This window comes from Miniopterus natalensis, chromosome 11, assembly GCF_054644295.1.
Source record: "Miniopterus natalensis isolate mMinNat1 chromosome 11, mMinNat1.hap1, whole genome shotgun sequence".
Taxonomy (NCBI): domain Eukaryota; kingdom Metazoa; phylum Chordata; class Mammalia; order Chiroptera; family Miniopteridae; genus Miniopterus; species Miniopterus natalensis.
In genome coordinates, this window is record NC_142091.1 from 40180916 (window position 1) to 40208058 (window position 27143).

At 48.3% G+C, this 27143-nt stretch overlaps 4 protein-coding genes across 14 annotated transcripts in view; 2 read left to right on the top strand and 2 right to left on the bottom strand.

Moving 5' to 3' along the window:
* LOC107541142 (anaphase-promoting complex subunit 15) overlaps positions 1-343 on the top strand; it is a 56747-nt gene extending 56404 nt beyond the window's left edge. For all 9 annotated transcript variants that reach the window (XM_087821681.1, XM_016218114.2, XM_016218116.2 and 6 more), the window contains exon 5: positions 156-343. In XM_087821681.1, coding sequence (XP_087677807.1) covers positions 156-203 — 48 coding nt within the window. In that variant the 3' untranslated portion in view covers positions 204-343. The remainder of the gene's footprint in view (positions 1-155) is intronic.
* Positions 344-1121: 778 nt separating this feature from the next.
* On the bottom strand, positions 1122-13205 carry LOC107541156 (transmembrane O-methyltransferase). 2 transcript variants are annotated; one of them, XM_016218153.2, is made up of 4 exons: positions 13168-13205; positions 3251-3522; positions 1922-2118; positions 1122-1442 (listed from the first exon to the last, which is right to left on the bottom strand). In XM_016218153.2, the coding sequence occupies exons 2-4, from the start codon at positions 3507-3509 to the stop codon at positions 1122-1124; spliced, it is 777 nt and encodes a 258-aa protein (XP_016073639.1). In that variant the 5' UTR covers positions 3510-3522; positions 13168-13205. The 2 variants fall into 2 exon arrangements, with proteins under 2 accessions (XP_016073639.1, XP_087677803.1); XM_087821677.1 differs by lacking the exon at positions 13168-13205 and adding an exon at positions 4385-4422.
* LAMTOR1 (late endosomal/lysosomal adaptor, MAPK and MTOR activator 1) lies at positions 6155-11932 on the top strand. The gene is made up of 5 exons (XM_016218152.2): positions 6155-6331; positions 10134-10279; positions 10517-10594; positions 10904-11030; positions 11297-11932. Exons 1-5 carry the CDS (start codon positions 6290-6292, stop codon positions 11387-11389), a joined length of 486 nt encoding a protein of 161 aa, XP_016073638.1. The 5' UTR covers positions 6155-6289; the 3' UTR covers positions 11390-11932.
* On the bottom strand, positions 12295-25461 carry LRRC51 (leucine rich repeat containing 51). Of its 2 annotated transcripts, none has more exons than XM_087821679.1 (6): positions 25267-25461; positions 19854-19916; positions 19100-19237; positions 14474-14679; positions 13172-13320; positions 12295-12908 (listed from the first exon to the last, which is right to left on the bottom strand). In XM_087821679.1, exons 3-6 carry the CDS (start codon positions 19179-19181, stop codon positions 12767-12769), a joined length of 579 nt encoding a protein of 192 aa, XP_087677805.1. In that variant the 5' UTR covers positions 19182-19237; positions 19854-19916; positions 25267-25461; the 3' UTR covers positions 12295-12766. The 2 variants fall into 2 exon arrangements, with proteins under 2 accessions (XP_087677805.1, XP_016073637.2); XM_016218151.2 differs by lacking the exon at positions 25267-25461 and adding an exon at positions 24896-24963.
* Between the last annotated feature and the right edge of the window lie 1682 nt (positions 25462-27143).

Consider the following 27143-nt stretch of genomic DNA (forward strand, 5'->3'; position numbering starts at 1 on the left):
GGGTTGGGAAGGGCCTCTACTCCTTGCCCCTGCTGCTGACCTAATTCGTGGCCAAGGGGTACAGAGACCCTGGATCCAGCCAGGAGCAGGATCTGGCACTGGGGCTGGCTGGGTGGCTGAGGCCCCTCCCCACCCACACCCAGCCTCCTCTCCAGGTGGACATGGAAGGCAACGAACAGGATCAGGACCAGTGGATGATCTAGGTAGACAAGGCAGCGTGGCCTCTGAGAGATTCCAGGCCAACCCAACCTACCCTGTGACCCCTGCAGAACCAGCTGATCACCCTAGTGCCTGAAAGCTCACCCTCAGGCACCTCCTCCGCTGCTGCCAGGACCTGGTCTTGTTGGCCTCTCCCAGGCCATCAGTCTGCCCTTGAATCCCCAGGACCTGAGCCCGCACCACCTTTCTGGCCAGTACCTCACCCCTTGGTTGCCAGGTGTAGTCTCTTTCTAACTCTCTTTAATAAAGACACAGGACTGATTTTTTCCCCCCCGGGTCTATTCCCTATTTGTTGGTGGGGCCCAGAGGAATCCAGCATCTTCTCTTGAGCTTTGGGGAGAGGGCATTCAAGGGACTTCAGGCAAACCTACCTGGCATGTGGGCCAGGGCTAGGGAAGGCCAGGGTCCAGGGTCCATTGCCATCTCCTCTGGCCCAGCTTGCACCAGCCATTACTGCAGTGCTTCTAACTCAGTTTACTGTTTCTTTTAATCCTATCCACAATGGCATGGGCTCGGGAGGGCAGGCTTTCTGAGGTCCAGGACTGGGAAGCCCCTAGAGCTTCTCCCAACCAGTTTCCTTGGTGTTAAGAGAGTGGATTAAGTCTCAGAGCAGGGCAGGGACCCCACTGGAGTCACCCAGCAAATCAGTGACAGAGCTGGGGTGGGAGTTCATACCTTTTGCCTGTCAGTTCATGGCTTTTTCTGGAAAGAGGGGGACCAGTGGGACCAAGCAGCCTGACAGAACTTGATGCCTCAGGTAAGTGGGGCAGAGGTAGAAGGAGAGCCTCCCCAACCGAGCCCAGCATGTGTCAGGCACAAGCAGGGAGGGGAAGGGATGTTCTGAGGTCCTTGCTTGCGTGGGGGTGAGGTGGGGCAGCAGTAAGTACCCCTGAGCATGGACCTCAGCCAGGCCCTGCATAGGTGAGCTGGGCTATGCCGTCCTTGATGGCAGGGAAGTCTGGGAGGCCAGTATGGTGGATGCGGCAGCGGTAGCGGCCACAGCTCTTGGCGTACTGCAGGAAGCGAGGTGCACCAGGGAAGAGCACGTGGTCAGCCAACACAGTGGCACCAGCTGGCAGCAGGGCATGAGCCTCCAGAAGCTGCAGGTCCCGCAGGTAACATCGGGGCCGGTGTGCCAGGAGCACCAGATCTGCCCGACTCAGCTGGTACTGGGTTCGTAGGCGCGGGATCACCTCCTCCGAGCTACCCACGATGAGCTCCACCTGTGGGGTCGGGAGGAGCTGAACGTGAGGGTGGGACAAACCAGGGTTGTCCCACACCAGACCCCACCAGGATCTGGCCTACTTTATGGCAGGCCCTGGACTAGATCCCCACCAGTGTTCTCGCATTTCCTCTGGCCTCAGAACACAAGAAGTCAGGATTGGTATTGTGATTTCTATTCAGCCAGTGAAGAAGCTGAGATTCAGAGGATAAGTGCTTTGCCCAAGGTCTCATAGCTAATAAGAGGCAGACTAAGGTTTGGACCCAGATTTGCTGGGCTCCAGAGACTTTCCTCCTAACTGCTTCATCATTCAGCAGCACATATGTGCAAAAGACTTGAACAGGAGAACAGGAGTTCATACAGCTTCCAGGTTCCCTAGGTGGAGCTGCTTCCTTCTCCTAGGTGGGATTCTCCTATTGGGGAGGCCTGGCCAGAGCAAGGCCAAGGGAAAAGACCAGGGTTGGGGTGGTGGGGGCTGACCGTGCGCTCGTCGAAGCCAGCCAAGCGGATGAGTTTTTCAGCCACTACTGCCGTGCGTGGGTCACGCTCCACAGTGAGAAGGCGACTCCCAGGGGGCAGGGCACGGGCAATAAGCAGTGTGGAGTACCCGCAGTAGGTACCCAACTCCAGCACACAAGCAGGGGCCTTCTCTTCCACCAGCCGTGTCAGGATCTGACCTGTGGGGAGAGAGAGCTACTGCAGCAGACATGGGAGATGGATTGCAGGCCATAGAAAGAGATCTCAAATGCCCACCTGCCTCATTGCAGCTCCCAACCAGCTGGAGTCTTATCTCTCTTGAGCTAGTCTCAGCTCCCTCACTGGTCTCCCTGCTTCTCCCGACTTGCTTCCTTCAATCTAGTCTTCACACCAGCCACTAGGAATCTCTGAAAAACAAATCTGACACTGTCACTCCCTGGTTCCTTGATCTTAAGGCCTTTGGAATTGAACTTGGGATCTCAGCCTCACATTCAGGACCTTCTTGGAACTGATCCTATCTTACCTTTCCTATTTCAGTTCTCAGTTCTTCCTACCTGTAGCCTGTACCACAGCCATCCCAAACAGCTATGCCCAGGATCAGCCATTCTGGCTTGTTCCTTCCTATCACATTTGTACATGTGGCTGGCTTTGCCCTTCCCCAACCTTATCCTCACCTGCCTGGCCAACTTGAAAACAGTCCTACTAGGCTCAGTTCAACTCTTGCTTTCTCCAGGAAGGTCCAGGCAGAAACAACCACCAATTTTCTGAGAATCCATTTTCCAGTCTCCTGAGAGAGCTTTGCTAGAACTTCCAGTTTAATTTCCCCTTATTTGTTTGTTGGATATATTTCTAACCTTGGAACTGGACCAATTCCTTAAGACTGAAAGCACTTGTGCTAGGAGCTGGGACTCAGACAAATCTAGGTAGACGGCTGCCTTGAATGGGATGTGGGAGCCTCCAAAGTGGGGGAGAAAGACATTACAAAGTTATGGGTTATGTGCAGAGATGGTTATTCCCCTGTGTGTTAAGCCCCCCTTGAGGCCAGCATCTGTGGCTGATTCATCCGTGTGGCCTCTACTTTCTTCTCCCCCAGCACCCAGCACATGCCTGGTACAAAAGAGGTGGCAATAAATGTTTGCTGGATGAATTAATAACTTTGTCTAGCCCTCCCATTTCTGGAGGAGAGAAAAGAGACCCATAGAGGATTGAGAACCTGCCCAATTCACCCATTAAGACAGTGGCAGATCCCAGCTCTTCCTTCACCATTTAGGAGGGTGAGGGGTGGGGGGTGGAGAGGGTGCTTCCTGGAGTAGAATGCTAGGGAACACTGACCTTTGACAGGCCCCATGTGGCTCAGGTATTCGCAGTGGCTGCTCCAGTGGTCCAGGGTAGTGAGGATGTGACTAGGGTCCCCAGGGAGGGCATGAGTGAGCACATAGCTGAAGGCCCGTTCCTCAATCCGCAGCCCTGACAGGTAGTCTCGGAGGCTCCGCAGCAAGACTGTGCGCACCAGAAGTCGGAAATGGTGCCGGTACCGCACCAACAATGTCACCACCAGTGGCAGGAAGGCTAGCGCGATGGCGGGAGACATGGTCCGTCCCTACCTGGGTCCTGGGGTGAAAGGAGGCAGTGAGGGAAACCCACACCTGACATTTGCCTGTCATTAGTGCAGCCCTTACCAGTAGTAATTATTATCCCTATATTTTATAAACTGTGGCTCAGAAAGGCTGTCTTTTGTCCAGAATCACACAGTGGAACTAGGATTTCAATCTGAGTTGGTCTGATCCCAAGCCCATGTACTTTCAAGGACTCCATGCTAAATTCAGAACTCAACACCAAAATACCTCTTCCCACTTCCATCTTCACCTTGCTCCCTCCACCCATTTCTCCTCATCTCTGTTGTCACCATTCTTCAGGACCCCTTTCACCAGTTCCCTTCTGAGATATCCTCCTGCCCTGCCCCTGCCTGCTCTGTCTCCCCTGAACCGTTACTGTGTAGCAAAAGAGCACAGCTTTACAATCAGAAACCCCTTCACTGTCATTGCTCTGCCTCAGTAAAAGGCAATCAAAACACTCCACAGGGTGTTAGGATGAGATGTCCTTCCCACCCCAGGACCTTCCCTCTGTGCTTCCCTAGGGGTGAGAAGAATCCTTGATTCCATATTTCTCTTTCAGTCCCATCTCTCCTCCCTTGCATTCCCCCCTTTTCTTCCTCAGAATTCCCTTCACATGTGCATACACAGAGCACACACTTTTCTCCTCACTCAGCCCTCTTCCCCCCAGACCACTATGAGGGATGTTTCCTGTCTTCTTCCATGCCCTGGACCATCTGACCCCTGCGAGGCCACTGATAGTGGTGGAAACTAAAAATTAAAGTGGGAATGTATGAATGGGTGTGAATAGGTAGGCAAGTGATGGCAAATTTGAACTGGTGTGCTTGGGAACCCACACAGGGGCCCTGCTTACCTGGGCTGGAGGCTCCTGCTTGGGGAAGATCAGAGCATAGGACAGGAGGGGGCAGTCCTTGGAGGGTAGGGGTAGAACCCTGAGGCAGGCTGGACTTGTTCTCAATTATTGATGTGAGGCTGCTGCTGTCACCTGAAACTTGCAGTTCAAGTTACTAACCCCAGGGACAAGCGGGAGTTGCCTCCTACCCTCAGGAGCACTCACAGAACTTATGAGAACCCCAGGGTCTTGATTTGAGGGCAATAGAGCTACAGGGCTTGATGGCCTCTCCTCCAACCTCTTGGATCAGCACATGGGATCTGGTGTGAGCCAAGGTGATAGGGAGGTTGTAATTTACTCATTCATTCCAAATTCAAGTTTTCTCTAAGTAAGTGCCAGGGAGTGGGTCACAGAAAAGAGTGAGATCCTGTCCCTGTCGTCCAGGAACTCCATGATTTTTTTTGTTGTTGTTGTTTATTGTTGTGTGTGTGTGTGTCTGGAACTCCATGTTTGGTAGAAGAAACTGGTGTAGGAATAGAGAATACAATATAATGCGATCACTAAAATGGATGCTCCATGAATACAAGGACTCTTGGCTGTTTTGTGAACTGGTACATATTCAGAACAGTGTGTGGCACATTGCAGATACTCAGTAAATATTTGATTCAAAAAATGAATGAATCAACACATGATAGGGATTAAGCACAGGAAATGCTGAAAGAATGAAGTCAGAGAAGGCAATCAGGAGGATATTGTTGTCTTGAAGACGACAGGCCAGCCTGGTGGGGAGACAGTGTGACAGGTTACACGTGCAAAGTTCAGGTTAATCAGAAAACTGCTATGACTGGTGAGACATTCCCCAACCCTCCACCACCCTCTGGGCCTGGAGTGGGAAGCAGGTATTAGAATCTTCAAGATCTTGAATGACAGACTTGGACCTGTGTTCAGGGTCCAAGGGAAAACATGGGATGGTTCTAAAAAAAGCACAATCAGCCCTAGCTGGTTTGGCCCAGGGGTTAGAGCATCAGCCCGTCGACTGAAAGGTCCTGGGTTCAGTTCTGGTCCAGGGCACATACTTAGGTTGCAGGCTTGATTCCTAGTCCAGGTCAGGGTACCTGTGGGAGGCAACCAATTCATGTATCTCTCTCACATCGATGTGTTGTTTTTTTCCTCGCTCTCCCTTCCACTCTCTCTGAAAAGCAATGGAAATAATATCCTCGGGTATTAAAAAAATTAAAATTAAAATAAAAAAAGCGCAATGATGGTGAGCTTTGTGTGTTAAGATAATACTGCTGCCATAAAATGGCAGGATTGAAGAGAAGGGACCAAGGGGGTCTCTATCTCCACTACCGGGATTAAGTTCCACTCCGCTCCACTTGTGAAGGTGGAAGGTTCCTTCTTCCACTACGTACAGAGCCCAGGCCTGCCCTGAGAACTACATTGGTTGTCACACCTCTGCGTCTCCCGACTTGTGGCTGGGCAACTGGAACCTATGTGTGTGCATCCCACTCACTCCTCGTGTGGCATTTAGGAAAACCACATCACGATGGCATCTGCTATGAGTTTGCTCACTGGCCGAAGCCACACGACCTAACGAGGGCCTGTACCCCCCGCAGGGGACCACCGGAGCTCAGAGATTGAGGCGAGGCTGAAATCACGTGATACGCCCCTCCCTCTTCTCCCATCACGTGTCTCGCGTCTTGTTCCGCAGGGTGCGCCTTCCCATTGGTTGGAGATGGTCACGCGGTGGGGGCGGGCCCGGAAGCTGGGTTCGCAGCGCAGTGGCAGCGAAGCGGCTCCAGGAAGGGGTAGTATGAGGGGCGGTGATTGCTTGCTGATTTCAGCCACGGGACATGTGACCGGAAGGGCTCCGGACGGACGCCGTCCCTCCTCCTAGCGTCCCGAGCGCCCGGCCCGACCCCGGCCATGGGATGCTGCTACAGCAGCGAGAACGAGGACTCGGACCAGGTGCGGCCGCGGCGGGCGGGGCTCGGGAATGTGGGCTCAGACCCTGGGGCATGGGGCTCTGAAAAAAAAAAAACCTGCCGAAGAGGGGAGCCGGACGTCGGGACTCACTGAGTACGGAGGCCCGGAGGGGACAGATTACAGAGGAGACCCCGAGTCGGCCTCTACTGTTAAAGCCCCAGTTCTTTGCACATTCACCGCGGTGGGGTGTGCAGGCAGCCGCCTATCTATCTCACTTGCTCCCATCCCTTTGACCTTCCCTACTTTTAAATCTTTACAGCTTCAAGGATCCTTAGCCTAGGTCCCTGGGAAGCACTTTCTTTACACCTCCCTGTGCTTGCATTAGCGGGCTTTGTGAATCTGTTGTAAAGGTGGGGAAACTGAGGCTCAGTTAGTTTGTCCCGAGATGAATCAGGAATCTGTGTATTCTCTCAGTACCTGGGGTTGGAGAAGGAAGCTCACTGCTGGTCTGGGGACAGAGGAGGCCTCTGGAAGGTGGTGGTATTTGAGTCAGTCAGTGAAAGGTTTAACAGACACAGTGAGGACATCGGGACGTGTGGGGAATTATTTGGGTAGTAACAAGTCGGGTTTAGCTTCCGTTGGATTGGGTGGGGTGATGGGATGGGATGGGATGGGAAGCTCAGTTTTGCCTGCTCTAGTGCAGTCCCTACCTGGGGCCTGAGGGTTCCTCTAGCTAGAGGGTTTTTTTCTCACCCTGGGAATTTGGCTGTAGATCAGATCCCTTTGCAAGAAGAATTAGACTGGGAAAACCTGTCCAGTTTTAAATTCTCCCTCTTCCTCTTGGTGCATTTTCAATTCTGGCCCTTCCCATCTGACCTCCTTTGGGAGGGAGGGGGCTTTCCAGGATGAAGTCTTAAGCTGTTGGCCACTCACCTTTTTGATTGCCTGTGCACCTGGGTTCCTCATTTCAACACAGACAGACACAGTAGAAAGGTTTCAGTAATTAGCCCACAGTCTGGTGAGGTAGATAATCAAAGAAATGGATTATATCACTAGTACTTGGGAGTAGGTCTTTCCCCAGGGGCGCACATGAATTTGTTTTGGGTTAAGGACTTAGGGTTGGGAAAATGTCATTTGTATGAGCGGCATGGGTGGCTGAACACAATGAAGACATTATCATATTTCCTCTGTCTTATGTTAGGCATGCCTTATGGCCAATACCTTTCACTTCACCCCAGCCTGTTAAAGGGACAGTATCCCTGCCTACTGGGAAAGCTGTGGCCTATGGGAAGTTATATGGATTCTTTCTGGTAATGAGTCAAAAGGGTTAATGCCTGCCTTATGAGAAGGGATACCAGCTTGTAGCTGGAAGAGTTGGGCTTATTGCTCTCCTCAATCTCCACCTTGCCCTTGATGGGCCTAACCCCCAAAGACAGTGTTTGGTCAGTGCTAGGTGATTTGAGGTCATGGGGCAAAAGTCTAATTACCTGTCTATAAGCCATAACCATTCACTATCAAAAATTCCCTTTCTGAGCTCTTGGGCAGGCCCCTCTTCCCCTCTCATCACTGAGGCCTGAGGGTTCCTCTAGCTAGAGGATTTTTTTCTCACCCTGGGAATTTGTGTAATAATAAAAAGAAATGCACAATGTATTACAGTTTTCAAAACACTTTTGTAGTTATCTCATTTGACTTTTGCCAAACATCTGTCATAAGGTACCATTTATGTCTATTTAAAGGCAAGGAAGCCCTGGCCAGGTAGCTCAGTTGGTTAGAGGGTTGTCCCAATACACCAAGGTTGTGGGTTTGATCCCTGGTCAGGGCACATATAAGAATTAGCCAATAAATGCATAAATAAGTGGAACAACAAATAGATGTTTATCTCTCTCCCTCTCTCTAAAATCAGTAAATAAAACTTAAATAAAGGCAAGGAAAAAGTTGAGAGACTAAGTGACTTAGCAAAGGTTACAAAGCTGAGAAGTGCCATAGCCAAGGTATTTTGATGCCAAGCCATGTGCTCTGTCCATTGGACCAAGCTGTCTCTTCTAGCTGTGCCCATGGATCAGATGGCTAGTCATGGGCAGGCCATGTACATGTTTATGCGAGGGTAGACAGTGAAACTCTTGACTCCTGAATTGACATTGACTCAGGGACAAAACTTGGTGTGAAAAACTTCCCTTTTGCTCCCTTCGCCCTTTGTGGGTGAGGCAATGTTATGTGTCCATTCTGATGGTAGTAGTATGGCCTCTGGGAGGCTAGGTCTCAGGAACACAACCGTGGTTTTGAAGAACCTGATAGGGGAAAAACTGCCCTGTCCTGCAAGAAGGTCTGTCTGAAGTGGGGCTGGAGGAAGGATGGACACCTAGGAAGCAAACTCAGGCTTCATTATGGAACCAGCTTTCTTTAAGGATAGTTTAATCTTTAGCAAGCATTTTTATCTTTCTAGCCCCTTAATACTTAGCCTGTGTTTTAGGGATGGTGCTTGTTTAGGAGTTGGGAGGTGATGGGACAGAAGCCCACAGCTTCTGTCTCATGCTGCTGGGAACCGAGGACACTTGGGCAACCTAGGACACTTGGGCAACCTAGGATTGAGCAGGAAGAGTCATGTGACAAGGCTGGGCCTGCCTAGGGGTGGGGCAGGCCTGGCAGGAGGAACTGGCCCTCTGCAAGGAAAGTTGTTGGGGAGGGAATTGGGAGCCTGTAGTGGGAAAGTCAGTGGCAGGAACTGAGATAGGCCTGGAGTGGAGCACTGAGGAGTCTGGTGGTCTGGCACTACGGGTTGGTGAGTCAGCATTAGCCAGGATGGGCCCCTTGTCTTTGACTTTGTCCTGAGCACCCTCATTCTTTATGGCTTGGATAGATCCTCAGCAGGTCTCCTTATCCAATTTGCAGCTGACAAAGCCAGCAGGGATTTGCAGATGATAGGCTCAAGGCAGGGTTTTGTCCAGAAAGATTAGAACAAGGGACTAAACCAGGACAAGGAGAAATACTGAATTATACAGGACCAGGGAGACTTTGCCCCAAGTCAGTTCTGGGGGTTGTGATCATCAGTGTAGGCTAGAACTGATCAGTGGCTGCTGAACATTAATGAAGTCACATTAATAGAGGTGTGGCACCTGGGCAAGGGAGGGAACAGCTCCACTGTTCAGGTCAAGATATACCAGGTGTACCAAGTTTGGTTCCTGGAGTCTTATACAAAGAGAGCAGGGTGAACATCTGAAAGGGGAAGGGACCTGCCCTCAAGAAGGAAGCATACTCAGACTGTGTGACCCAGAGGTTGGGGCTGGGACTCCTGCCCTGGAATAATATAAAGAATGGGCATTGGGAGTTTGGGCTTGCTTTCTCTTTGGGCTTAGGGCCTTGCCTGGCCTCACAGGGTCCCTCTATCCTGGGAACATCCTTGCTGGGGGGGACCTGGTTTGGGGGATCAGGAAGGCCATTCTTGGGCTCCTGGCTTGCATGAATTTCCCCTGTAGACCCTACTATTTTTGGTATTTTCCACCTCTTCTGACTTCCAGCCTCTAATATTCTGTCTCCGTAAGTTGTTGGACTATTTTCTGAAGCTCTAAAGCTGTTACTAAATACTTGTTTCGTGCCTCCGTCCATCTTTTCAGGGTGTCTACGACTGCTTGATTCCACTTTAATTCATCCTGGACCACCAGACTGAGCTGAGCTTCCAGGGGCAAGCAGGAACTGAGTCTTATCTGACATATAGTTGGGCACTGGGATATTCCTAATAAAAATATTTTTGGTGCTTAAAGGTCAGAGTTAGGCTGAGAGGAAAGCCCAGAAAGGCAGGTTGGACTAAGCACCCTGGGGCTGACTTCTCCCTGGTGGTCTCTCCCAGGACCGAGAGGAGCGGAAGCTGCTGCTGGACCCTAGCAGCCCCCCCACCAAAGCCCTCAATGGAGCCGAGCCCAACTACCACAGCCTGCCTTCTGCTCGCACAGATGAGCAGGCCCTGCTCTCCTCTATTCTTGCCAAGACAGCAAGGTGAGCATCTTGGAGCAGAGCTCCTCCATCCATGTTAAAGGCTGGGATAGAAGGAGCTGACCCAGGACATGGGGGCTGGGACAAGGTCAGTGGGTGAGGCACCTCTGGCGCCAGCCCTGCTCCAGTAGGCAGGTGGGGACACTGGTATCAGTCCTGGAGTTGGAGCCTGGCAGTGAATCCTGTTCATCCCTCTTGGATGTACTTGTCATGTCTTCTCTGTGCCTTTTCTCCCTAAAGCAACATCATCGATGTGTCTGCTGCAGACTCCCAGGGCATGGAGCAGCATGAGTACATGGACCGGGCAAGGCAGTACAGGTGAGCACCTGGCCAGCTTGGGTTCCTCCGCTCCCATCCATCCCTGATCCAGCTTTGGAGCCAGTCCAGTCTCTTCATTTGGGTGCAGCCCAGGAGACTGCCCACAAACCTCTTGGGTGCCTCAGCAAATATTCATGTCAGCACTATTTGTCCTGTGACACTCAAGGGGGGCGGGGGAAGAGGTAAATTTGCGGTGAGCTGAGGCCCCATGCCCTGCTTCTCTGGTCTGAGGGAGGCTTACCTGGGCTCAGCTGGGCAGAGCAGGGCAGACTGAATTGACTGCCCATCCCACTCCTCCTTCTCGGGCAGCACCCGCTTGGCTGTGCTGAGTAGCAGCCTGACCCATTGGAAGAAGCTGCCGCCACTGCCATCTCTCACCAGTCAGCCCCACCAAGTGCTGGCCAGCGAGCCCATCCCCTTCTCTGACTTGCAGCAGGTGAGCCACCCCGCGCCCCACGCCTGCCCACCCACTCACACTACCCGGGCTGTGGCAGAGGGTTCATCCCCTCTTCCTCAGAGGAGGTGGGGAAGTGGAGTTAACCTGATAGCATGTGGGCTCTGCTCACTCCCACTTTTCTCTTTGGTTTTCTGTCCCCCATCATTCCCTCCTCTGTGGCCATCCGATCCTCCTCCCCTGGTTTCTGGATCTCCCTACTCACCTGTCTCTCTCTGTTCCTCTCCTCCCTGATCCCTCTATCTCAGGTCTCCAGGATAGCTGCTTATGCCTACAGTGCACTTTCTCAGATCCGTGTGGATGCAAGAGAGGAGCTGGTTGTACAGTTTGGGATCCCATGAAGACAGGGTTCCTTGGACAGCTCTTCTCCTCCTCTCTTCACCCCGTCTTCACCCTGCCTCCCCCGGCCCCCAGCCTCACTGCGACTTTACTGTACCCTAACCTGCTACTAATCACAGAGAAGAATGTGGAGAAGAGCGAGGCTAGAAGCCTGAACAAGTGAGGATGGAGCAAGAGAGGGAAGAACCATTTGGGACTGGCCTTTGAAGCCCTGGCCAGAGGTGGGGTGGGGGTCAAAAGGACAGGGCCTGGTAGGTCTTCACTGTCACTGGGAAGAGGTGGAGGTAACACTGAGGGTGATCACTAGGGGGCCTGTAGAGGCCCCTTTCCTACTCTTTCTCTTGGCCTCACTCCTGTGCCCCTCTCCCTGACTTTATGCTCACAGGCACCTCACTAGGGTTTGTGACCAGTGTCTGGACGAGCTTGAATTTGAATGAATTGAGTTTGCATTTCTAGCACCCTGGGTTTTTACATGTTTGGGGGTTTTGGTGTTTTTTGTTTGTTTGTTTAGTTATCTCCCTCGATAAAGGAAATGTATTCATCTGTGTGCTGATTTCAGCCCCTCTGTCCTGCCCAGCACCCTACTGCTTACTTCTGGCTATTTAAGTCTATGAGCAGTGAGAATGGATGAGGGGGAGGAGGACATCTTTTAGGGACATTAAGGAGTCCAGGAGATAAGAGTTGAGGGTTCCCAGATCTTTGCTGAGACTCGGCCTGGGCTAACCTCAAATTGGATAAGGTTGCTTGTCCTTTCTCCAGTGATGGGAACATAGGCAAGCTGTCATTGTTGAGGACCCTGCCACAGGCTCAGTAAAATTACTGAAAAGCCTGGGGGGGGGGGGGAGGATTGGTGGTGGTGGTGCAGACAGACCAGGAGTACCTGACATGGAGTCAGAAGGCCAATGTTTTCAAGTAGAAGATTCTTTTTATCAAATGAAACTTCAAGCAGAATCCCAACGTATACAACATAAGAGAGTAACTACTATGGTCTGATTGAAATGGGGGATTCAACATTCATGGCCTATCTTCTTGGCCTATCACAGAGGCCTCTCCATAGAACCCCAGTGCTCTGTGAAGCAATTCTAACCCCAGGATATCTGAGCTGAAGAGTGAGAAAAAGACCTAGAGTTGAGATAAGTTTCCCAACGCCATGCAATGAACCCAGGTCTCCTGTGTCTCAGGCCAACAAGCCTTTCCCTCCACTGCCTACTTTTCAGTGAAGCAAGACCAGAGCTACTGGCAATTGCCTGAGTTGGAGGGGGCATTTTTACACGGTACAAGTGACTTCTAATCTGGTGAACAGTGCAAATGCGTTACTGTATTGTCAAAACCAAACTGGCCATCCTCAGGCCTTCGGGACGGCTGGGGTTCTGAGAAGCTCAGAGTGCATCCTGCTTGATCCGGATTTTCTTGGGCTTGATATTCATGCGTTTCCACACTTCAGCTGTGGTGCGGTCTGCTTTGGTGACCCCACTGAAGTCGAACGTGGTGATACGGGGCAAGGTGCACAGCACATACTGCCTGTGGGAAAGACTCGGGCTGGGGGCCAGCCCCCCCACCAGCACCCCATTCCCCTACCACCAATTGCTGCTATCTCCCCTGACTGCAGGAATGGAGGAACTTGAGTGTAGTTTGGGGGAGACTGAGTTTATCCTGACAGCAGGAAATGCCTAAAGGTCTCTCTACTCCCTTCCCTGGCCCAAGCATGGCAGAAGGATGGTGTTGGGTTTCTTGTCTCCTCTCCTTTCCCTCAGGGCAGCCCAGCTCCAGGGCAGGGCACTTACCTATACCCCTTCTCTTCCTCTATGGGGTTCCCATGGAGTGTCAGGCTCCGGAGCCGAGGGAGGATAGCTAGCTTATTCACCTCTCCCAGGCGCTGGATGCTGTTGCCATGGAGGTAGAGGACACTCAGGTTGAAGAAAGTTGTCAGGACCTGTTGAGGGAAGAATCCGAAAGCCAGGCTACACAGGGCTCTAGAGCTGTGCTCAGGACTGACTTGAGAAGAGTTTGGGGAACAACTTGCCCTCCACTCCACCACCCCTCATCCCCAGCCATACTGGATTACTCCAACCTACATTCATTCACCTTCGAAGGGGTACAGAGGCATCCCACTGACATAGAGCTGTGATCTGAGGGGCAGGAAGGTATGGGCCTGGATCCTAGAACTGCCACTGACTTGCCAGGTGACTGGGCCCTTCTCCCTCTACCTGAGCCTTCGCTTGCTGCCTTTTCACTGAAGACCTTTGGTGATCTGAGAGTCTGTCACAACAAGGGACAGGGATGCAGAGCATCATGGTAGGTACGTAAGAAAAGCTTTTAAAATAGTAGTGAGCCTGGCCAGGCATGGCTGAGCAGTTGAGCATTGACCTAGGATCCAGGAGATCCAGGTTCGATTCCTGATCTGGGCACATGCCTGGGTGGTGGGCTTGATCCCCAGCAGGGGGCGAGCAGGAGGCAGTTGGTCTATGACTTTTATCATTGATGTTTCTATCTCCCTCTCCCTTCCTCTCTCTGAAATCAATAGAGATATATTTTAAAGATAATAATAGTAGTGAAATTGAAATCACTACACCTGGGGGACATTTCCTAAGTTGTGCTATAGCTCCTTTCCCCCTAATGGATCCTGGACAAGAAGGGACCCGTTTATATATTTCTTAAAACTTGAGACTGAGTGCAGAGAAGATAAGTGCTATACTTTTACTATCTACCTCTTCCACAGAAGAACTTTGCATAAGGCACAGTGGGTGCCTTATAACAAGAGCTAAGGTTTTATACTTCAGCCTCCTATGTGCCAGTTGGTTTTCATACATTCTCATTTCATTCTCACAAAATCTTTATGATTTCATATTATCCCAATTTTTTCAGACAAGGAAGCTGAGGTTTTGAAGAGATAGGAAGGTTGTCCAAAATTGTAAGGGGCAAATCTAGGATTTGAACCTACATCTGCGTCAATAGCCATGTGCTTTGCACACAGTACCATAACGCCTCACAATTTCCTTGATGAAATGTGGGAAGTGGAGAGGCTGGGGGCTAGACAGGGTAGCTTCTGGCCCAATCTGACTAGACTCCCAGGGCTGGAAACTCACAGGATCAATGGAAGTCAGATCGTTGAAAGACAGGTCGATCCAAGCCAGGTTCTCCGGATGTTCCAGCAGCTGTGAAATTACATTATTGAAGTCTCTCAGCTCATTGAGGACATTGTTGTTCAGCCACAGGGACTGGGTCAGTGACTTCCCTGACTTTGAGTGCCTTAGTGGTCGCAGCCCTGTCCTTGGCTCCTCGCTTATCAGATCTGTGGAAACAAAGTGAGTCCTGGGTATATTGTCTGGTTCTAGGGGATGGGAAGGGACGGAGCTGAGAGGACAAGCAGCCCAAGCTAACTGGAGGTGCTGGCAGGGCCATAGATCGACGCTTGAGTCTAGTGCGACTACTTACTGTCAGCTAAAGACCCCCATCTCGCAGGCTCCAGAAGTCAATAAGACTGGAGTAGGGGCCAAAGACTTCCTATCCCAAACTCTTGGTTTAGGTCACACGCTCCTCTCATATGTATTTTATCATTGGCTCCTCTCTGTATGTGTGTTGGGGAGAGGGGGACAAAACAACAACTATTTTATAGATGAGGAAACTCAAAACCAGAGTTGAGTTTGAGCCAAAATGACGACAGCACAAAATCCAGAATTATCCACTGGTAGAGCCTATAGAATTCACTTCAGTGTAACACTCTGATTTGCTCTCTTCCATTAATATTGAACAACTACTATGTACCCAATGCTGGATATACCATGGTGAACAATGTGAGAGACAGTCTGAGCCAAGCTCTATATGAGTAATAGGGCAGGAATGAAGCAGATGTTTTTGTCTTGGAGGAGCTCAAAGGGGCAACATGGAAGGAAACTGGCAATATAGTATGATAAATGCTATTTAAGTTATGGAAGCACAGAAGAGGGGCTCCTAACAGTCTGGAGCTCATGGAAGTTTCCCAGGAAAGGTGGAACCTGAGCTGGATCTCAGTGGATTAGGAGAAGGGTGGGAAGGGTGAGAAGAGTATGAGCAAAGGCATAGACGTTATGGAACATAATGGGTGTACATGTATGTGCTGCACAGGGGGCAAGGAGGAAAAAGGAGACAAGGAACCTCTATGCCAGGCTGAGATCTTGGACTTTATCGTAGGTGATGGGAAGCCACTGGAGGTTTTAGAGCAAAGGAGATAATCAAATCTTTCATTTAAGAAAGATCAGTCTGAAGCTTTAGTATGGAGTCTGGATTTTAGGGAGTGGGTGGGACTAGACCAATTTGGCTCTTTCAATCATCCAAGCAAGAGATGGACAGTCAGCATGACTTGATGGTTGACTGATGTAACTGATAATGGAATTAAGAAAGGGAGAAACATGGTTGGGCAGGTGATGAGTTCAGATTTGGCACTGGTATGCCTGAGGTTCCTATAGTACAAAAAGGTGGAAAGCCAAGTAGGCAGTTGGATATGAAAGTCTGAGAGACAGGCTTGAGAATAATTAGCATAGAGAATGAACAAGTTAGAGAAATGGATGAGAGTCCTCAGGGATAGGAAAAAGTAGAGAGGAGGCACAAGGAGGAAGGGGAGTCCATTAAAGAAGTTACTAAATAATCAGGAAAGGACAGGAAGAACCAGGAAAGGATAGTTTTTTGGTTTTTTAAAATCCTCACCCGAGGATATTTTTTTCCATTGCTTTTTCAGAGAGTGGAAGGGAGAGAGGGAGAAACATCAACATATCAATTAGCACTTGGACATGGGTGGGGAACTAGCAATCTAGGTACATGCCCTTGACCGGGAATTGAACCTGTGACACTTCGGACCCCGGGCCTATGCTCTAACCACTGAGCAAAACTGGCTAGGGCGGGAGAGGGTAGTTTTAAAGATGCTCAGGGAGTCCATAGTTTATAGGAATGATTTTTTGGGAGATGAGGACTGAAACAACTCAGAAGTCCCTGGTAACTTTGGTGAGGGCTGTTTCAATGAGATGGCAGACATGAGCTCGACTGGAGTGAATGGAAGCTAAAGAACTATAAGCAGGTAGTGTAAACAATACCCTCAGAAAGTTTAGGTGAAGAGGAGAATAGGGAATAGAGTAATGTTAGAACCCATCTGTATGGACAGCCCTATACCTACTTACCCCCTTCCCTTTTTTGTTTGTTTTGGACAAATGAGGTCTAGAGAGAGGGTGGGCTATGCCCAAGCTTACAGTGGCAGAGCCAGAATCAGACACCAGCTCTGGCTGAGGTGACTATAGTTTTCCTATTGCCCCTTTGCCTCTGGTTACTTGTCTAAAGCTGTCTCTAGGGAAGGAAAAATTTAGTATTTGTTGAATAGGGCCAGCTTGTCTTTACCCTCCCCTCAGCTCTTAACTGGACATACTTCCTCTCCCACCCCTAGTCAATGTTAACTTCCTCTCCTCAGCTGCATGTCACGCAGCATCCACCAGATGGCTCCCTGTCTTAATCCTAGAGTGAGCAGAACCCCCAGTTGGGGCGAGGTTGGAGGAAAGTGGCAGAATGATACTGGAGCACCCCAGCTCATGAAGAAATTCCTAATCCTGCCTCCCAACCTCACATCTCCTGACTGCAAGTCCTGAAATGAAATGACAAAGATGAATAAAAGCCAAGGTCAAAATAGGCCACATATGGACTAGCATCCAGTGTGATAAGGCAGCAGCTTGGGAATGCCATCAATCCTGGGCTGACCCCAAGCTAAGAGGGAGCCACTGGTGGGATGGCATTGCCTAAAACTTGGGGCTGCTGTTATCAAGGGTGGAGCAAGGTATCCAGACTGCTACAGGTTACTGCTCTCCTCAGGCTCCACCAGGGCACTGAATCACCTGAGGATATGTTGAAGCTGCCTTGTTCAGATTAGGCAAAGGCAGGTCTGGAAACTGACCACAAATAATCAACACTCAGAGAACTAGAGGTTTTCTAGCTACAGGAAAACCTGGGGAGAATGTGATTCTGTCTTCATATGTCTGAAGGGTCACCATGCAACTTTTCCCATGTGTCCCCAGAAGTCAGAAGTTAGTTTGATATGAAGAACTTCCTTGTGTCATTCTTCACCCCATAATGGAAGGGATGGGTAGGTGTATATGGTAAGGGACTCCCTTAACATTAGGTGAGCAAAAGTTAGAGGGCCATGGGTTAGAGGTAGTACAGATTGTATACCTTCTAAAGTCACTGCCATTTCAGATTCTATGATTTATCTATTGATTAATTACTAAGTAGTGTACCAGGTATCCCCAAACTCTACCCTGTCCACTAACCCCAATTTTAAGTAAGTGTTCCATAGCTCCGGGGAACCTGAGGGGATTGGCCTTTGGGGGCTTTGATGTGCCTCTTCCTCTCCCCTCCTAATATTCATCAAGGAGCACTATGGTTGGCCTATATGTATACACACACACACACACACACACACATATATATATATATACACACACAATACATACGGATATAGGTGCTCAACAAATATTTAACTGTTGAATGAAAAACAGGGGATCTGTACTGATTATGTTTTGTGCTGTGGAGTTATCCTTGGTTGTAGTAGCTTGTCTCTATCTTCATTGTGAGGACTCCATAGAGAGTAAACTACATCTGCCTGCTCAGAGGTGGGACTTCCCAGTGTAGGTGGGAGACACACTTTCCTTCTACTTCTGTCACCATAGCTATATTGTATGTAGCCATTACTGCAGCTAAAACCCTTGTGAAACATGGACTACACCATGCATAAAAAAATAAAGACCATGGTAGGTGGTGTGTCCTCACTGAAGAAAAACTTGAGTTACTATCGTAGCTGATGCCAACCCAAGTAGTACGCTAAACCCAAACCCAAGTAGTATCCAGTACCCTGGATAACTGTTTGCCTCTTTCCTGAACTTAAAAGTGTCCACCAATTGCCTAAGAAAGAGCTAAACCAGATAATGGGTCTAGGATATGTTGATGCCAACCTGTGTTCTGTGAGGGCAGATACACTGAAGCATTTATGAGACCTGATAACAAGCAAGGGACAGAAGAACTTCCCTGGGAAGAAGCATATTCCCTTGAAAATATGATATTGCTTAGAGTCCTGCTGTGTCCCTTCCTGAGAGATACTAGCTGCCCATTTACAAAGACATCGAATGATAAAATGGCAATTAGTGTGGGCAGTGCTAGAACCTGCAATAAGTGTGGGTGATGATGGAATAAACTTGGATATGACTGGAATGAATATAAAAAATAAATATTTAAACTGGAAACATGCCAGTTTGTTAATAATAAGATCCCCCATGTTTTACCGGTTATCAGAATAAGCTTGTGTCCTCAGACTGAGGAGATAGGACTCTGCTGCAGGCTGTGTTTCCCTTCCATTAGCTTCTTCCTCTCTCCAGGTAAAAACAGAATAAAACTATTGGCTGACAGACTGGCTTCCCAGCTTTCTCCCACCTGACTTTCTTGCTGTAGCCTGTGTTTTGAAGATGATCAATTACCCTGAGAGCCCCTTTTCCTTTCAGATTTTCTGCTAATTTTTTAAAAGGCCAAACACTTCCACTCCCACCTCCCTTTCTTCTACTCCTCCTAGAAAAAAAACAACAAAAAAATATGCAAGCATACAGAAGAATCTCTTGAAGCTTTTAAGTACAAGGCTGATTTCTCCCTAGGGGATCGCACCCAGCCTGCTGCCATGGTGAGTGGAGTGCTGTTGTCTGTGGGCTGACCTTGAATCACCTGGATGTTTCGGAAGGAGTAGTCAAGAGGGGGCTCTTGCACCGAAGTGTTCATGCAGCCGTGTTTGCTCATAGCTCAGGCCATAATTTGTCAGGTGTAAGCACGGGCCCTGGGAGTCCGGGTTCAGCCTGGGAGGACAGAGAAGGACTGGTATTCCGGGTACAAGGGGCATAAGCCCTCAGATTTCCCCACGGCCCTCCACCCTTGCTTTCTACCCTCCACTACTCTAGGCTTGTCTGGCTGCATTCATATTTTAAGATAGTAATCATGATTCTTTGCATTTGTTGGCCACTTCCTACTTCTCAGAGCCCCTTCACATCCCTTAGAGTTCACTGATAGTTATAACACCCATTTCTACTTTCCAGACAGAAACTGAGACCCCAGAGAGAAAGCACTTGCCCAAAGTTAAGCCAGTGAGTCAGTTGTGGACCACAATCATAGTCTCCTGAATCCTACTCTGAGGCCCTTCCTACTACTCCACAGTAGTTACCATGGAGACTGTCTTGGTACCTACCCTCTGGTGACATCAACTGGGCTATTCTATTGCTTAACAAACCCCTGAGGTCATGGTGTCTGATAGCCTTTAGAGTTTGATCCAGCTGGGGATTTGCTACTTTTCTCTGCTCAGCTTGTTCATCAGTCTCATTATCTTTTCATCCAAGGACCCTACTTGCAGCCACATCCTGAATGTAGTCACATGTATGTAAACACACATAAAACTAGAACTACCTTACTCGCACTCACCTGTCACTGATGCCTGAAACTCCACCATTAGGGATTCATTCCTTTGGCTTCAGAGATTGTTCCCTGTCAGAATGGAAATACCCCGAGAAGGGTGAACACAATGTTATCAGTCATTTACCATGTGGTGTGTGAATTGTCTTAATCAGATCCTTTCCAAAATTTGTTAGCTTAAGGAAAGCTGAGAACTTTTCAAGAGTCTGAGCAGTCATAAGAACACTATTCATCTGCTCAGAACAGCTGAAAATATGGAGGGGTTTTATATGTGACACAACCAAATGGATTGCAAGGACAAGTATATGTCCTAGTGAACCTCCCCTTTTTCACTCTATCCACTGCCATCACCTCCTTTGCATTTACTATTTCACCTGCTTTCCAAAGGGATTTGAGGTAGTTTACAATAACACACTCAAAACAGGATGATTTGTAGAAAAGAATGTCCCACAGAAATATAAAGAATGTCACAAATGCAAGCCACATACATAATTTTTTTCACATATGTAATTTAACATTTTCTAGTAGCCATAAAAAAAAAAAAAAGTCTAAAGAAACAGGGAAAGCCCTAGGCGGTTTGGCTCAGTGGTTAGAGAGTTGGCCTGCAGACTGAAGGGTCCCGGGTTCGATTCTGGCCAAGGGCACGTACCTTGGTTGCAGGCTCGATCCCTGGCTCTGGTTGGGGCACGTGCAGGAGACAACCAATCAATGTGTCTCTCTTATGCTGATGTTTCTCTCTTTCTCTTTCTCTCTCTCTCTCTCCCCCCCTTTCCTCCCCTTCCACTTTCTCTGAAAAGCAATGGAGAAAATATCCTTGGGTGAGGATTAAAAATATATGTATTTCTTTACACTTGTAGCACATCCCAATTTGGACAAACTGTCAAGTGCTCGCTATCCACATGTCACTAGAGGCTACCATACTGGACCATGTGGATGTAGAAAATATAAACACAGAAGAGAAAGATTAGAAACCAGATTAAAGGAAGAGAGAGATATACCAAAGAATTAGGAAACTAGGCCTATATTTAGCTCTGAAATTCCTGGCAAACAAGGCCAAAAGGGAAACATTAGGATATGTGGTTTTCATCACTTGATTCAAAGAAACAAATAGTTTGTATGCAGAAACAAATTCACAAATGTTCTTAAAATGGAATTTCTTTTTAAAACTATAGAGCTGATAGTTTGCATTTCAGTTTAAGCTTAATACATACAGTTCAAGTAAATTTTTTGTGTGTAAATTAATATATGCAAGGATAGAATTTAACAAGTTTAGAGCAGCAATTTTCAACCTTTTTCATTTCATGGCACACAAACTAATTACTAAACTTCTGTGGCATACCAAAAAAATAATTTTTTGCCAATCTGACCAAAAAACATAAGATTTTGAATCATTCACACCAGATGGCTATTGCTGTGTTGGCTGTTGTCATTTTTTAATAATGACAACCTAAGGGAAAAGAGGTGAGTGCCCCTGACTAAATAGTCAGGTATTGCATATTTTTAAAATTCTTGTGGCACACCAGTTGAAAATGGCTGGTTTAGAGGAATGGAAAGTGAATGGCTTCCTCTAAAAAAGCAGCAGTCTCAACTGAGCTTTGGGGAAGTGCCAGCTTGAGTCACGTAACAACTGAACTCCGTCTAGTGAGGGGCTGGCCAGGTGGGCATGGGTTGTTGATTAGGGAGAGCTGAATCTTTTAGATAACATCTACAGAGAAACAAAAAAACCCCACATCATTCTTTTGCAGAAATAGAGGAACCTGACTTGTGCTCTCATCTAGACAGAAGTGCATTCCACTTGGGAATCTACAAGTAGGTCTGATGCCTTTGAGCAAGATTGGATACTTTTCTCAAAGACCTGGGTTGGGACCCCAGAGTTCTGCACTACTGGACATGAATTTTAGCTTGAAATGTTTAAGGGCAGATTTTTACTATTAGTCTCCTTGACCATCAAATTACCTCAGTGCATTTCTTAAAAACTTCTGATTTAGTGTGGTACTGGCTTCTGATGCATTTTTCTGGGTGAGTTAGTATTAAAAATGGATCCCTAAGTATTTGGATAAATTTGAAAAATTTGGAAAGGGTTATTAATCTCCACTTACAACAGTAGCCCAGGCTGTAAGCTAGTATTGTGTCTTATTCATCACCTATCACAGAACCTGGCTTATTACCACGGGCACTCAGGAAATGTTTGTGAGACGAATGAATGAGAAACTGCCAAATACAGGATTTCTGTTTTGGAAGTGTTGATACTAAGCTGCTTGTTCTAACAATTGGCTTTGAGGTTCAGCTGTTTCGGTCCACACCTCATTCACAGTAACCAATTCAATTCTGCAAACATTTGCTGAATGCCTGCTGCCCTGTGCCTGACCAGAAGGGATGAAGCCAAGATACAAATAATAGAACCCTGTCTGTCATGAGCACAGGAAGACCTGCTAGGTTTCTATTGATTGTGGCAAAATGGCCTGCATCCAGTTCTAAGAAACAGTTGCCCACTTAGTAAATATTCTCCTGTTTCAATACTCAGCTCTAGTGTACCCTTTTTGTTGATCACTTTCCAGATAAAATTGATCAGTGTGTCCTATGGTAGACTGATTCCCTTGATGATCTCTATTCATTGTCTCCCATTTCCATTTCTTTTGCCCTATTACTTTTAGTGCCATCCACTCTGATGCTGGGCTCAGCCATTGGACTTTCTGAGGCCAATGGGATGTTGGTGAACGTGAAGCAAACAGAAGTTTAAAGAGAGGGCTTGCCCTTTAGCTCTTTGCCAGTGCCAAGAGAACATGGCTAGCTTTCTGTTTGGAATACAGTTTCTTCCTCCTTTTGCCTGGCCAATTCTTACTTCACGACTTAGCTCGGGTTTCATCTTTTCTGAGGCTCCTGATCTTAGGCCCAAATCTTGGATGTGGAACTCTCTTCTGAGCTTCCAAAATACCCTATACTTACTGCCGTGGTAGCACTCATATCACTAGGATGATCTGCTTACTATTTGTATGTCCATAAACTCCACCAGGTCAGGAACCATGTTTTTCTCATAATTGTATCCCTATGTGGTGGCAAGTACTAGGTGCTGAACAAATACATTAAAAATTGCTACAGTGAACAAACAATGCTATAAAGGTAAGGAACATAAGGTTACTATAACTGAGGGATCTGACCTGCTGAACAGTCAGGAAGACATTTTTAAAGAAGTGATTGAGAGAAGAAATTGAGGATAAGTACAAATTAACTGTACTGGGGGGCGGAAGAGGAGGGGAGATGAACATTCCAGGCAGAAAAAACAGGCTCTATGATGAGAGGTTACTTAGAAATTTTGAAGACCTTTAAAAAGGCCATATAACTAACTGGAGGGGATAAAAGGAGGGATATGTATAGTTAGACTAGAGGCTGGAGAGGTGGGCAGGAGTCAGGATGAGATGTTGCTTGATGCTAAGAGCAATAGGAAGCAACAAGGTAACTTTTTAAGTGAGAGTGGGATGGGGAAGGTGAACAATATCAAATTTCCATTTTTAAAGGATTACTCTGGTTGCAGTATGCAAAAGGGCTGGGAGGGTAGGAAGGAAGGATGTGATGGTTGTTAGGATTATAGCAGTAAAGCTCACAGGACTTTACGATGAATAGGAAATATAAGAGGTATTAAAGCTAAATCTTGTTTTTTTTGCTTCTGTAATGGACAGAGGTGAGAACACTGGAAGAAATTCAGGCTTGGAGTACAAAGAGGTTATGAGTTCAGTTGCAGACGTGTTGAGTTTGGGTTGTCTTTGACATATCCTGAAGGAGATGTTGAAGAAGCAATTGGCTATACAGACCTGGAGCTTAAGAGATGAGAGCTGGGCTGGAGACGTACACAGGTGGTAACTGAAGTTGTGGATGTGGATGAGAATCCCCAACAAGGGAATAGAGAGTGAGGTAGGAAGTGGGCCTAGGACCAAGCCTGGGGGGACTTTAAGACAGTAGGGGACCAATCAGGGCCAGCTAGAAGCCAGCCAGAAACCAGCTAATCATGGTAGCATCAGACCTGGGTGCTGTGTAGCCAGACAGTTTCCTGTTTCTGTTTGATTTCCATTGTCTTCAGTCTCTCTAGTTCCCTTTCCCATGTCAACTTTCAAGGAAAGATCTGAAACTCATTCAGGCTGAAATGTAAATAATCCAATGTGGGCCATACAGGTTTCTTTTTCCCTGGGGCAGTTCCTACTCCTTGGAACAAGTCTTTAAACTAGAGAGTTTGTAGGCTCAAGTTAGAGACTTGGCTGGATGTTAGTGAACTGGAATCTAGTCCTAGCTGGCAGTGACTTGGTGTGTGGCCTTGGGCAAGTGACTGCGCCTCTTTGGGTTTCAGTTTTCCAATCTGTGAAATGGGGATAAATATCCTTGATTCACAAAGTTCAAGAGAGACACTGGATATGAAAGTGCTGGGCAAGTTACTAAATGCAATAGATCTGTCATGAAGACAAAAAGGAATGAAGCTCTAACTGTAGAGCTTTGAGAAGCAGACCATGGAGGTGGTGTAGGGAGAAGTGACAACTTGGGGACAGGACCCCTAATACGGTGTGTGGAAAGATCCTGCTGAGACTCTGAGACAGGGGCTCCTACCCTGGGATCTTCCTGCTTGGAAGGGGCAGTGCAAACCCCATAAAGTTCCTTACATCTCCAGGATTAGGGCTGTGACTTACTCTGATGTTACTCTCCTGTCTTGAAGACCCTGGGTCTCAGTTCATCAGGAAAACCAAGCCTATCAGGGCGTTTCATATCTCCCAGGGTGCCAGGGATTTGAGGCATTTGTATCAGGAAGCCCCATGTTTGTGACCGGAGGGGGGGGGGGGGGGATGGTTTTTAAGCACCCCGGAATCTGTATGGGTATGTATCCCTCCCCTCCCCCGCCCGTCTATCCCATATGGGTGTTGTGTCTTGTTCATTGTGATAGAGGGTAAAGGTGTTTTTTTTTGGGGGGGGGAGGGGTATCTCAGGTCCCCGTGAAAGAAAGTGCCCTTCCCCTTTCAACGGAGCTTTTGTTTTCTGGAACGAGTTTCCTATTTACCCGCTCGACTCACCCGCAGTTGCTGCCCTTCCAGCCTCGGCGTCCCACTCACTACCTGAGGGTTACCCAGCGTAACTCCATGGTAACTACCTTCGACACTACACCTCGGCCAGGCGCCGTAAGCACTGCCGCAGTGCCTACCGGGAGCTGTAGTTTGTCAGGGGCGGGGCTCCAAGGCCACGGATGTGCTGGGATTTGTAGTCTTTCCCCTCAGGTCGGGCCGGGGTCGAGTAATAGTGACACCCTTTCTTTTTTCCCGGTGGCCCTCACACTTCCTTTTCCCCGGTCCTCTGGCGTGCCCTTGCGTGCGCACCAGCCCACGGGAGCCTATCAGAGCGCGGTGCGAGGGGGTGGGGCCATAGTTTAAACTAACTGTGCACTCACGGCGCTGGCGCGAGTCCCCGTCGAACGCGATCTGAAGGAAGCGGGAAGCGAGCGGGAGCGCGCGTCCAGGTAACCGGCGCGGGCCCGCGACTGGTGTTCAGCCTAGGGGCCCACAGGAATGCCCAGCCCTAGAGGGGGTGCTGGAGAGGCGGGTGCGAGCAGAAGGCCTCCTTCGTAACGGAGTCTGGCTGGGGAGAATCTGGCTGGGGTAAGGTTTGTGAGGAGAGGGGTATGTCGGAGGGGGAGGTGCCGGGCGTGCGTAAGGGGTAGAGTCTGTTTGGGGGCGTGTCTGAAATTATGGCTGAGGGCGTCGCGGGGGTGAAGGTGGGGGTGGGAAGTGCACGTTTCTGAAAGGCTTGTCCCGAGGGGTCCTGTAGTGGGAAGTCTTTGCCTATTGTTGTTAATAATAGGAGTAATAGTAACAATAGTAGTAATAGTGGTAAACATTTTCTAAGCATCAACCTAGGGAGTAATCTGTTTGGGGGCGTGTCAGACATTGTGCCACACCCATTATATGGATCATCTTTTTAATATTCCTAACATCGTTATTGTAGTTTATTACAGATGGGGAATCTGAGGTTTAACTCGGCCTGGGTTACATAGGTAGTGCGTGCTGGGCTATACTGGTGTTTTGGGGGGGGCGGTGCGCCTAAATGAAGATGAGGGGGAGGAAAGAAGCTGTGAGGGGGTGCAGATTGGCTTGGAGGAGCCACTTTATTTAAAGCTTCACTTTTCATGTGTGTAAACAGCGAATTTACCTGCATTACCTACTTCCTGGGGTTGTTTTGAGGATCAGATCAGGTAAGGTGTTTCGTGGATGCATCTTGGAGAGTACAAATTTATGACTTGTAAAGTGACTGTGTGAAGGCTGTGGATGGGAAAGAGCCCTCTGGGCGCCCTCTTTTGCTTAACCCAGAGGTAGCTTTTTCATCTGGTATTCTAAGAGTGTCTGCATGTTGCCCTTCTAGGTAGAGTGTCTTTTGTTCGTGTAGCTTCATGCCTATGCTGATATGAGAGGAAGCATGGCCATTAATGTATTCTTTTAAATGAATGCGCTTTCTTGGGTTGAAAGGGGATAGGAGCCTGGCTTTCCTTCTTCATTTAGTGGCTTTTGGACCTCTGTATTATGTTCTCCTCTTGCCTGGAATAGAACTGCCTCCTGAAAATGTGATAATATTTACTTTACTTGCTTTAATGCATGCTTTACTCTCTGGTGTCTTGCCTAGTCTTGTATTTCCAAAGTTATGGATTGTCAAGTGTGTTACTCTGCGGTGGGCCGAAACCTTTGATGGTAAGGGATTTGGGGAGCTCTATCTTGTGGAGATCTGTACTGTGGTGAATATATGGGAACCTAGAGGGAATGTTCAGGTCACATAAAGTAGCTTTCAGTCAGCAGGGAGGAGTGTATGTGTTCCCTCCCTTTCTGTTCCAGTGTAGTATTCTCTCATAGAGGAAGAGGCACATTACTTAGGGAGCCCAAGTTGAAGCAAATGATGAATCTTAATCTAAAGCCAAAAGCTCCACTCCTCCCAAACTAGAAGATATTGCCCCAAAGCTTACATAAGAAACATTTCTATTTAGAATGTGCGTTTTTTTAATTTATGGAATATGGGAATGGGAAGAATGCCTAGAAGTAAGCCTTGAGTTCTAGAACTCTTAGGATAGGGCAAAGCCCTGTCTCAGATGGCCAACCCCAGCTGATGAGGGAATGTTTTGATAGCTGTGTCTAATCAATAAAACCCTAGGGTGAATAAGTATGTTGGGGGTCATTTATTTCAGCTTCCTATCTAGTTTACACTACGAATTGTAAAAGGTATTGTCCGTACTAAAAATGAGCACTTCTGAAAACAGGTTAGGACATTTTATATACAGGTATA